Source organism: Mus musculus, chromosome 6, assembly GCF_000001635.26.
Source record: "Mus musculus strain C57BL/6J chromosome 6, GRCm38.p6 C57BL/6J".
NCBI classification, from domain to species: Eukaryota; Metazoa; Chordata; class Mammalia; order Rodentia; family Muridae; genus Mus; species Mus musculus.
The window spans coordinates 8,664,699-8,677,278 of record NC_000072.6 but is presented as its reverse complement, the minus strand read 5'-3'; the positions used below and the strand labels follow the sequence as shown (position 1 = coordinate 8,677,278).

The 12,580-nt window shown below is 42.8% G+C and overlaps 1 protein-coding gene across 10 annotated transcripts in view; it reads left to right on the top strand.

Annotated features, from left to right (window-relative positions):
- Nucleotides 1-12,580, top strand: part of Ica1 (islet cell autoantigen 1) — a 148,014-nt gene that overhangs the window by 101,262 nt on the left and 34,172 nt on the right. For 9 of the 10 annotated variants that reach the window (XR_003956165.1, XR_001785099.2, XR_001785098.2 and 6 more), the window contains 2 exons: nt 4,856-4,981; nt 6,487-6,585. Coding sequence is in view for 7 of the 10 variants with exons in the window: in XM_030255193.1 (XP_030111053.1) it covers nt 4,856-4,981; nt 6,487-6,585 (225 nt within the window). In the remaining 3 variants the exon portion in view is untranslated. Of the gene's footprint in view, nt 1-4,855; nt 4,982-6,486; nt 6,586-6,607; nt 10,083-12,580 lie in introns of those variants that run through there. The other variant, XM_017321405.1, reaches the window with a different exon arrangement.

Here is a 12,580-nt window from a genome sequence, read left to right as displayed (position 1 = left end):
CTTGGGCCACGGGGCATCTACAGAAGATACCTGTAGGCCCAAGCCTTCCAGACAGGAACTGGAAGGCTGCAGTTTCTTCACACATGTGCTCTCTCCTCAAGGCCTCTTTTATCTCCTGAGTATCTCTTGGGTCATCACATTCTCTTCTGTATCCAGAGCAACAGTACACTAGTCTAAAACCACTGCCATCATTCCTTTGACTTTCAATCTGTCCGTATCCACCTTCATCTCTCTCCTCCTGCCGATCTGCCCACCAAAACAAGTGATCTTTCCACACTGAAAGTAAGAGTCCTGTCTCCTTCTTGCTTGAAAGCCCCCAAGGTTTTTCTACTGTGCTAGGTCCAAACTAAAAAGTCTGTCCTCCAGGGTATGATCTGACCTCCTGCTTCATCTCATAGCACCTTTCTCCACATTCTCAGCAGCACACACAGCTATGCTCATCCACTATCGATCAGTTCTAGGACATGCCCTATTGCCTCTTTCTTTGGGCCTTTCAAACCACCTCTGGCAGCTGGACTACTTTTGACAGATATCCATGTTCAGTCCCTTTAGTGTAGATTGACCACCGTTGACTTCCTCCAAGTCAACTGCTTTGATAAGTCATTGCTGTTTCAGACTTTCTTCTGAACCCCTCCCCTAATCTGTCCTTAGACATTTGCTAATTTAAAAAAATTTCCCATTCAAAAAAAAAAATACCCACTTCTCTTTGTTCCTGCCACTACCAACACCTGACAGATATGGCACTCAGTAAATACCTACCTAAAGAATGTGTGTGTGTGTGTGTGTGTGTGTGTGTGTGTGTGTGTGTGTGTGTCAGAATTACTACCTGAAAAAAAAGTCAGAGTGGATTTTTCTTTTGTTCTTAAAGGAAATTAGACACTCAGGAAACAACAAAGGTACGCTCCAATTCCTTGGCTGTCGAGTAATATGAAGACTTTCTCTCACTGGGTAGCAGGGCTAGTGTGAGCGAAGGATGACTCCCTTTGCCTTTGCCCTGGCTAGTTCAAGTTGGGGGCTAAGAGGTAGAATTTCACAGTAGGAGGAATGAACACAGAGCCATGCCTTATAGTTTTGGCGGTGGAGAAGTGGCTGCTTTCTTGGGTAAATTGAGTTTCTGTGGCCTATGGAATACAAGACCCAGACTAGAGAGGGTCTAATATGCACGATCACTTCCTAAAGTTTGGGAAAGAAGAAGCGAAAGGTGGAGCTACAGAAACAAAATGAAGAAATAAACAAAAAGGGCACATTTATTTGAGTAAAATAATTTTAAAAGAGCCTTGAAAACCACAGGGGCTCCTCAAGATGTTTATGCAATTGAATTTAATTTATATGGTATGGAGAGGAATAATAATAAAAAACATTTTCACTCAACTGCATCTGGAAGCATGTGAAATTACCACACAGTGGTGGTCTGTATTCTCCTGTGTCCCTTCGAGTTTTGTCCTTGGCTAGGCTGAGTGTGTCCTAGAGAGCAGACCTGGGACACAAACTATGAAACAAACTGTTCAGGATTCCAAATGCCCAACAGTATAGCCTCCTCCTTGTTTGGCATGGAAAGGACACAGCATTTGGAAGCTCAGCAGCACATTAAGTGTTTTCATCATCATCATCGACACACAAAGCATATGGCTTCGAAGAACTCACTGGGGCACAATCGACGTCTTACCCGTTTCTAAAACTACCCTTCAAAATCCCAACAAAATTACCTAAGGAGTTTCTCAGACTGTTTGCATTCCTAAGGTTTATGTTCTGAGCGAAGGACACAAGGCCTTACTTCCTAAAGTACCTATGAGTAAGTAAGCCTGTAAAGGAAAAAAAAAAAAAATCAAAATTTGTACCCAAGGGAAAACAATCTCATTTGTATCTTGTTAGAAAAATCTAAACTTTCATATAAGTAAGGCAGTCTTTTATATACCTTAGATTTGTGGTGGCATTGGCTCTTCCCAAAAGCCCTCACTGCCTGTTTTCTGACTGTTTACCTCAATAATCTGTTGTTATAATGAGGCCATGAAATAAAACCATCATAGCATTCAAGGGCTTCCAACAATAAGCATCTTCTTATTGCTTGCCAGTCTAGTGCTAACAGGGTGTTTCTGGCGTGGTAACTACTTACACAATGGTTGGTATTCAGCTACAAGGCAGGTTCTGTTAATAATGTCTGAGCTCTCCTCCTTAAGTCTCGTCATGTCATGTGGCTCACACCCTCTGGCTGGCCAATCTGAGAAGGAGAGAAGGAAGGTGGATACAGGCTGACATTCCCTCTTTCGGGTTTCCAGTCTTCTTATATCTGCTAGCCTCTCATTGGCCAACACCAAGTCATATGGTCAAGCCTGATTTCAGAGATAGGGGAGACTACAAAGTCACGGGACACAGTATAAGAGAATGCAGAAAGGACAGTCCTTGGGACTACAATGACACCACCTCGCAGAGGTGATAATGCCATCGCTTTACAGTGCCCTCCCTACCCCAGGGCGGTTCATCATCCCTTACCTGTGCTCTCAGTACTCACTCTCACTGTGGCCCGATTGCCAGTTTCTCGCAAGTCCTTAGAAACTTAGCATGCTCATATCATTGTGCACCCTTTCATAAACGTTTCGTGACTGTGCATCAGATGTGTTAGGACTCTACAGATACCCTCTGCCATACATAACACAGGACTCATACGTGCCCTATAGACTTGTATTGAATGATTGCACAAAAGTTCATGCCCCGAACCTGTTCCTTCCCCTTTCAAAGGAAAACGCCGAGGACATAATTTTCAGGCCCAAGTTGAAAAGGCTCTTCTGGGTGAGTATGTTGACCCTTGGCAATCTACAACAAAAATCTCAGCTGCTAAAATTCTCTCCATCTGGATTTCTTCTTCTTTCCTGGCCCCTAGCAGTCCATGGTCTCTTTTCCATTTCCTTTCTCTTCTCAGAGGAAGGCAGAACATTAATGATGTTTCAATCACTTTAAACTTCTTATAGTTAGAGCTCCCAGGGGGTGAATTTTAGTCTTCATTCTGCAATAATGAATAATCAATCTCCAGGGTGTTTGTGCTCACAGTGTGGTCAGGCTGAGAGGAGCTAAGAGCTACCGTCCACTGCTCTCTCCAGCACTGTAAATAGGGGATGGAGAAGAATCCTTAGACAATTTATGTGGGCGATACACGCTACTCTTACATCCTCTATTCTCGTAGGTATTAATTCTATCAGTGTGTTAAATGTTTAACCTCATCATTTTCCAGTTGCCTACAATCCCATAGTGAAGCTTATATTTCTATGTAAAATGCAGTTTTGAGCTTCTTGACTTTCCAGGCAGTAGGAGAAGGTGCTTAAAGGAGCATAGTAGGGTGGTTATTAAGTCAGAGAGCCAGCCCCACCCTAAGTTTGTTCTCTTCTTCTACTATGTGGGGTCCAGGAATTGAACTCATGTCATCAGTCTTGGTAGTATCTGTCCTTATTCACTGAGCCATCTGACCAACCCTCAAAATCACTACATATAAAGCTATCTTAAAGGCTTTAATTATGGACATTTTAAAATGGCATGGGAAGCATCCCATCAACAAATATGTGTTTAGTATGTGCCTTGTCCCAGGCTGTTCTGCGCGGCCTGGTGTATACTGATGAAAAAGCATGGAATTCCTCAGCATTGCCTGTAATACTCATCTGCCGAGTTTCTATGATGCAAGAGGGTTTCACAATAATATTTGAAATTATCCAAGTAGAATATGTTATGTGTGTATAGATTTCTATAAATTAAAAAAAAAACTCAATAAAATGTTGTTCTTTCTTTTTCTAAGTGCCTGGCTTTCCCCATCCAAAATATTATATAGTGGCACCTTGGATTAGAAGAAGGGGAAATTTTGACTTCACTTTTTTTAAGTATATATATGTGCATTTGTGAATGGTGTGTGTGTGTGTGTGTGTATTTAGACAGAATCTTATGTAACTGAGACTGGCCTCAATCTCTCTGTGTAGCCAAAGGTGATCTGAGACTTCTGATCCCTCTGCCTTCATCTCCAGGTTGCTGGAATCACAGGAATGAGGTACTACAGCCGGCGTCTGGAGTGCTGGGAATGGAATGCCAGGCCTTGCAAATGCTACTCAAGCACTTTGCTGACTCAGCTATGTCCCTAGCCCTCTAAATTGGAAAACTCTACTCTCCTACAACATAAGTTATAGAGTTAACATGCGCAGGACTTTCCTGGCCATCACTGCTTCCCTGAATTACAGTGTGGTTCACGGGTGGTTGGAGTTTTGCTGGTATTCATCACTCAGTAATAAAAATTGAAAATTTATCAGTAGGAATGTTTTAGGCCGTGGAAAAATTCTTTGATATAAACCCTCAATTGGCTCCTGAAACAGTAGAATTATGGTAGTAGGGAAAAAAAGAAAAAGAAAAAAAGAAACCTTAAGAAAATATAGAAATCAGTAAATAGGATTGTGTCATTGATAGTTTCTCCATTTTAGCAAATGTTACACAAGATGTTAATGCTAGGAAAAGCCAAGTGAAGACTGTATGGGACTCCGCTCCAGAGACTGGAAAACCCTGGTCCAAAGCATCTTCTTCAGGATGTGTGTGTCTCCAGACTTCACTGTGACCCGCTAATAATTGCCCAGAGACACAGTTATTAATCTTATTCTGCAAAACATATAATTTATAAAGTAGGTCTGCTACAAAAGTATAATCATCAGAGTTCTTGTCTAAGTCTTTTGGAAGGAAAGAATGGATGTCAGATCTGCTCATTCATCTGGAACATTTAATGACGTTTTCTTATATAAGACGGAGAAACCCTTCACTGGTCTTTCCTCACCTGCAAATTTTAACGTCATGGAGGTTTGAGTGTCTCAGAGATTTGCTTTCCCTTCCGTAGGTGCAGACACAAGTCCGCCTTGCGAAAAAAAACTTTGACAAGTTGAAGATGGATGTGTGTCAAAAGGTGGATCTTCTTGGAGCAAGCAGATGTAACCTCTTATCTCACATGCTAGCAACATACCAGGTAACAAAGTGGTATCTGTCTCCATGAACAAAGACTAGCCAGAGGCTTATTAGACAATGGGAAATTTTATGTTTGAATCAAAGTACGCCCTGGGCATCACGGATTCTGACTGCACCCTTGTTTCTGCTTTTTAAGGCCCCACAGTTTAATCAACAGTACAGTCACAACTGTGTGCTGTACACATGGTGGAGTTTTGTACTTTCCTGCATTTGTTTTGTGGGTCCTTTCAGCCCTGGGTGCCTTTCTTCGTCTGTGTCTTTCCAGAACCTGATCTAGACTCTCTTAGCACAATACCCTATTAGCACAATACCCTATTAATTAGCACAATACCCTATTAGCACAATACCCTATGTGTCTCAGGGTGTGATGCTTATTCAAGGCATTTGGTTTCATCTCTCTTAATACTGCTGTCCTTCCTTCAGGGTAGCCCTGGGTCTGTCCTCAGTGCTGTTGACACCAACTGAGTGTGAAATACCAAATGCTGGGAGTTGTTGGGAATGTGCAGGTTACTATAGCCCAAAGAATCGAAGTTTAGGAAGAAAACCGGAGGCAGGAAATTTTTACTCTATTTCCCAAACCTCTAGAAAAGATGTTCTACACAGAAAAAAATACTTTTAAGAACATCAATAAGGGGACCATGGTGGCACGAGCCTTTAATCCTAGTACTCAGGAGGCAGATGGAGGTGGATCTCTGAGTTCGACTAGTCTGGTCTACAAAACAAGTTCCAGGTCATCCAGGGTCACAGCACGAGACTCTGTGTCTCCACCACTCCCACCCTGAAAAATACTGTCAGTGACATTTTAGAGAAACCAAATCATTATAAAATGAGATGAGTGAATAGCCCTGGGCTTTGGAGAATGGACTGAATGGGGCAAAGATGTCGAGGTGAGGGTCCAGGCAGTGGGTGCAACCTAAGCATTGGGGGAAGTTTAGTCCGATGACGAGACAAGGTCTAAATGAACCATGGTGTCTTAGTCAGGGTTTCTATTCCTGCACAAACATCATGACTAAGAAGCAGTTGGGGAGGAAAGGGTTTATTCAGCTTACATTTCCACATTGCTGTCATCACTTAAGGAAGTCAGGGCTGGAACTCAAGCAGGTCAGGGAGCAGGAGCTGATGCAGAGGCCATGGAGGGATGTTCCTTGCTGGCTTGCTTCCCCTGGCTTGCTCAGCCTGCTCTCTTATAGAACCCAAGACTACCAGCCCAGAGATGGTCCCACCTACAAGGGGCCTTTCCCCCTTGACCACTAATTGAGAAAATGCCTTACAGTTGGATCTCATGGAGGCATTTCCTCAACTGAAGCTCCTTTCTCTGTGATAACTCCAGCTGTGTCAAGTTGACACAAAACTAGCCAGTACACATGGGAAGAAAGGGAGATACAGAGATGAGACATAGTCAGCGTTGAGATGACCTGGGAAGCTGTAGATCACTTCTCCGGGGACCCAGGCCAGAAAGAAGTAGGCATTCAAGACATTGATGGCTTTACCATCTTTCTTTTACAGACCACTCTGCTCCACTTTTGGGAGAAAACTTCTCACACCATGGCAGCCATTCATGAGAGCTTCAAAGGTTATCAACCATATGAATTCACAACGTTAAAGGTATGAAAGCCAGAGACTCACTAGGAAGTCTTGTGAAAAGCCAGTTTTGTTTGTATTATAAACCAAACCCATGGCAGTATCATCCCAGACCTCTGTCAGAGAGAACTATGTCTCTGACGCATCCTTTCACTATGTATCCTGATAATCCCTATTTATCTGACATTGTTGAAGACAAGCTCACTCAAGAACAGGGAACTGATTACTTTTGGTTTAGTTTAGATTAGTTTTGTTTTTCCATTACCTGGGATGGAATTCAGGGCTTTAAAACATGCTAGATAGTCTACCACTGAGTTACATCCCTACTTTTAATTATTAATTCTGAATATGCAGATCTGAGAAGATGTTTCTTTATGAATACACACACACACACACACATATCACTTTATTCTAAAGGAACCTCCAACATAAGATTGGAATTTTCCATGGGGCTATAATAATATTTTCTAATTGAAAGAGCTACAGTAAACTCAAGGATCCTTGACTCTAAAAGGGGGGTTGTGTGCAGTATCTGATTCGCAGTATTGAAGCTGATTTGGAACTTGTCTGCCCCGATGGCTACCAGAGATGAATGCACATCAAGATAAGAAAGTGATTGTCATTCCAGAAGGACTTTAAGAATGATCGGAGAGAACAGTGGGTGCCTTGTTTTTGGGGTGTATCTTTTAAGGAAAACTATCATCAGGCAAGAATAAACCTAGCAAAAATAAGCCTTGAAATTGCTCACTCCTGATTTTTGAGGAAATGTATAGGTCCACATAGCTAGTGAAACATCAAAACAGTACCCCCTCTCTCTGCTGTAAAAGCATCTCTGACTTTAAATGTTTATAAGTCACCTAAAAATCTGCAAAAATATTGTGATAGAAACCTTCAAAGATGTTGCCTGAATGAAGATCTCGAGAGGGACCCAGGAGTGTAAGCTTGCCCTGAGCTGTACCCATGCTGACTCTAGGACGGATGCCATAGAGTTGGTCCTCACAGTCCCTCCCTTGCTCACTGACATACTGCATGGTGAATGCATCCTAAATGTGCACTGTTTCTCTCGTCAACTATACAACCTTACTAGGAGAGGGGGGCTCTTTATTTCTTATGCTTCCTGGATGTCCGTCATCCAGCCAAATGTCTGCACAGTCAGCAAGCAGCCCTCAGCCCTCGTCACACTGGCTGTGTTACTGTTGGAAGCAGCTGCAATTCTTCTCTGTGATTTACTGATGTTTTCAGCAACTAAGGAAGTATCCCTCCCAACCAAGGAAGCTTAGTTAAAATTACTACCTACAATTCTTAGCCTGGCCCAAGCAGACCAACCTTACCTTCCATGGGGCACTTCTTGGGCATCATAACAGTTCTGCTGTTAGTGTCGGTCTTTCATTTCCATTTTCATAGGATTAAGGACTGAACCTAGGACCTCGTGCGTGCTAGAAAAATCCTGCTAACCTGCCCACATGTTTGAATTTGCATCTAGTAACCAAAGGTTACCTGTCTTGTAAAACATAATTTGGCCAGGAAGTCAAATGAAATGTCTTCTCCCTCAAGTATAACTTAAGAGAACTCATGTTCGAGTTTATTGTGTATAAGTGACATGAGGGTGCCACAGGCATGGAAGAACATGAGTCCTGTCCTCCTGGGCTGAGGAAGCTGTGACTCCAAGATACAAGTAGTGCTGTTCACCCTGCAGCAAAGGTTGTGCTGCTTACGGTAGAGGGTTACTGAGCAAGAACTTAGTGACAGATTGACACTTGTGATCTGGGACATAATTACAAATATTTTGGACAGACAGCTCACTATTACCTTTTATATCCTTCATCCTCCCTTAGGTTATAGTTTAAATAACAATGCATAACTTATTTGTAATATAATCTTGTAGGATAAATACATCTCTTAAAGTATGATGGTGTTACAGTCAAAGTAAGAATAAGTGTCCACAAACCCATCAAATAGGCTGGTTTTTTTTTTTTTTCATTAGCCTTGAGAATGATGCTGCTCTAGGCTTCCAGGGATGACATATTAGAAATTCAAGCTGATAGATAATTATGTGGGCTCCCATTGGACATAATGAGATCCTGTTATACACAGGTCATTATGTTTTTATAGATAGATGCACTGTGTATCAAATTGTATGCCAGGAAACATGAAGATGAAACCCATTAGTTCCCTATGTGCCCTGTTTAAGGATGATGATGCTGTTTAAATATGCAGAAATCTTCTACCAATAGCCTTTTAAAACACGTGGCCTGTAGTTACATAAATTCATATGTCATCCAACAAACTTTCAAACCTATAATTTTAGAAAGGCCTTCTCTATTGATAAAGGGTATTTTGGAATTTAAATGAATGTCTTCAGGATTAATTTGTCCTCCAGGTTGACATAAGCAAATGGCCCCTAAGATGCCATTTGGGATTGACTGGAAAGAAAACGTTGTCTTAGGAGAGGATTGCCAAGCTGCGCTAATGAAAAGCGGGCCATTTGTTTCCTTTGCTTCAGGGTGTGTTCTGAGTGTGTGGGTAATTGTGCCGTTGCAGCTGTATTTCCTGACTATTAGTTTTCTGCTTGATGAAGGATGATAATTAATGTGTTAAACACTCAGAGTGTCCTGTTGGAAAGAGAGATTCTCTTACAGCAGAAGTATGAGGCTGCACCTCGTGCCCTGCAAATTCTCATGAAGCTTTACCTAAGAGATATAATAAGTTCACTATAAAAATGAGTCTCCACTTCATGCATCTTTCAAAATATTCAAGTCATCACTGATTTAGACTGTTTCGTGGAAGTGCTTCATGGGACAGCTAACACTGTTTTGGTCCAGGCCCGACGTGAGTATAGTGATTCTTCTTTGGGGAGGGCATAGAATCATTCAACTTAAGGATACATTTTAGCATTCAAGATTATGGAAAATTTAGCTTTGAAATGTAATCTTATGAAACTGTAAAACTGATCATTCCAATGCCTCCAACTTAAAACAGAAGCATTCTAAGTGGTTGCCAGTAAAATTCGAGTTTTCCCTTGCTTCTGTTTTCAAACACAAACACTTACTGGTTCATTAAAATGTTAGTAAACATGCATAGTTTGTACAAATTATCTATCATCAGTGTATTAATTATATATTTATCCCAAATCTGGGAACGTCCCTCACATGGCAGGAATTATCACCTTCGGGGGACAGGCAGAAAATGTTACATGCTGGATCTGGAAAGCGTTGTCCCTTTTTGGGGGGAGCAATTTGGGCTCAGAGCTTAAAGCATTTTAAAGAAACTAAATGAAATTCTGTCTTTTTAGGAGAGAAGTGCCTGTCTTAAGTTTTCAGCCCTTAGATGTGGTTGTTTGCTTCATCCTTCCAGGATATCACTTATACACTTCTCCATGGATCCAGGGCAGGCGACAGCCACAGAGGAGTCAAGTGGCTTTTCCCTGGATCAGCTACAGTTCCATTTGCATCAACTGCCATTCCTTCTCTATCCGGTTCCTGGTAGTGGGTAGAGTTGGGCATTTTTATAAGGATATTAGGGTAAGGACTGGGCCCTTTACAACATGGACTTCTGAAGACTGGTTGAGGGCCAGCATGCTCCTCTCCTCGTGTTTGCATTACAGGGCTGTCTGAGTTGCTGTTCAGTTCTTTAAAACAGACTGTTTTGTTTTGTTTTGTTTGTTTTTCAAGACAGGGTTTCTCTGTACAGCTCTGGCTGTCCTGGAACTCACTTTGTAGACCAGGCTGGCCTCGAACTCAGAAATCCGCCTGCCTCTGCCTCCCGAGTGCTGGGATTAAAGGCGTGTGCCACCACACCCGGCTAAGCTTAAACCACTCTGACTTTCAACTCACAGTCCTCCTACTTTGGCCTCCCAAGTGCTAGGTTATAGGTGTGTGTGATCCTGCCACATTTGTTTTTTAACTTTTCTCTGAGCCAGTGTTTCACGGGGCTGACCGAGTTTACCTGAAATCCTCTCTCCTCACATGTAGCACACTCTGGAGTGTGTTCTTGTTTTTGAAGCCATCCGAGTGCTTGGGTTTAACAGAGATGGTCAGTTGCGGGGCAGAGCCCTTCGGCACGCTTCATTTCAGTGGTTTGGGAAGGAACAGAAGATTTTTTTTCCACTTTGCTCTTCATATTCTCGGGTTGTATGAGAAAGTAAAGTACATAGAAGCACAGGAAGCAAAGGTGGCAGTGGAGGAATTGATGTTGCTGCTGCTGGTGGTGGTGGTACAAGTGAGGTGGTAGAAGAGGCTGTGAATGTGAAGAACATGGTGTTGCTGTGGGTGTTGTTGACTAACACAGTAGTAGAGGAATTGCTGCTGCTGCTGATGATGATGATCGGTGTGGATGTTGGTGATTAAAATGTTAGCAGGGTTCCTGGTGTTGAACTGATGGGAGAGATGATGGGGAAGGAAGTCCTGGTAATAATGGTGCTGGCGGGGAGGGTCATATCAGCAGTCGTCGTGATGGAGATAGAAGAAGTCCTCCAGTAACTAAGGCCTCCAGCAACACTAGTGGTGACGCTGGAGATGGACTTACTAAGAATTCTACAGTGGAACCAGAAGTCAGCCACGGACAGCACATTGGAAGAAAATTGCTAGGTCTAGCAGTCCAGTTTCAGTTATTACCGTTTTCATCCCAGGCTGTTGGGTTTTGCAACCAGACTCACAGGCAAGGGTGTCAATCAGAAATCTCAGCAGGCTTCAACCCGGGGCTCACATAGCCCACTCCCTCCCTGGTTTCACTGGACATCCGGCAGTTCCATTTCCAAACCTGTCCTTCAACCCCACAGGCCTTGGTTGGCTCTCAAATAATCCCCACTAGGGACAGAAGAGCCGGAAAGTCATGAGGGTGTGCCATCTCTTCAGCCAGGCTGGCTCTAACCAATGCAAATTGGCTTTGTAACTTACTCTTGACCTGGGCCAAGATTCACCTCTAGGGAACCTGAACTTAAAAACTCAACACCAAGTTCAAAAATAACCACTGGAACAGCCACGGTCATCCCTCCCTTCTCTCTGGGGTGTGGGTCCCAGCACTGGGGCATGAATCGTCATTCTGGAGACCAAAATACCCCTAGCTTTCAAAAGACCAAAACATCCTTTTCTGAATGTTGTTTTTCTCAAATTCATATGCCTAGCAGCCTCCTTCCACCCACCTTCACATTTCTCAGCTAATCATCTGAGCATTTACCAACGGGCCACATGGCTCTGTAGTTACTTGCTTTGAAAATAATGCCATAATAGTTTTTATGAAAATTGGGTAAATATCTCTGCAATGCTATTTTAGTTAACAGTCCCAACAAGGCAATTACTCGTGGCGAGCATCCAGAATATCCTTTTAGACTTTCAAGTTTTGCTCTCAGGGTACTTAGCAAAGCTTTTCCCTTGGTTTTTTGTTTTGTTTTCTTTTTCTTTTTCTTTCTCTTTTTCCCCCAAACTGTTCCAGGCCAGATCCTTGGCAAGAACAGGTTTGGAGGGATATCTCAGTCACTGGGGAGGACGGAATGGGTGAGCTAACCAGGACCACCACTGAAATCCGAGCTAGGAAGGCAGAGTTTTGTCTGTCCTTTGCTGTCTCTGCCTTATGGTGATTGGCATTATTTCTCCCTGGCAGCTGGTCACTTGGGCTCTCCTCACAACAGCCTGGGTCTTCTCCTGCCCCCGTTCCTTCTTCCCGAACTTCTCTTTGCCGGACAAGAAAAAAAATATATTCCCAGTGTATAGTTTTTCTGTGCCAGACACTTGCTATGAAATAATGCCTAGGAACATTCTCATATGATGTGTGTGAGTCTTAAATGTACCAGGGATGGGATTGCAATCAATAACACTGTTAGGTTCAGCATTAACATGTAGAAAATGTCTGTATTTTATTTAACCCTCAAATTATCTTCAGAGCACTTGAGTATGTTCAATCTTATTCTCATGTTTCAAATGAAACTGGAGCCCAGAGACAGCTCGTAATTTGCCCAAGGCTCTGTGCATGTGCAGTAGGTCTGGGAACAGCAGAGTTCAGGCTTTTACCCCCCCCCCCTGCT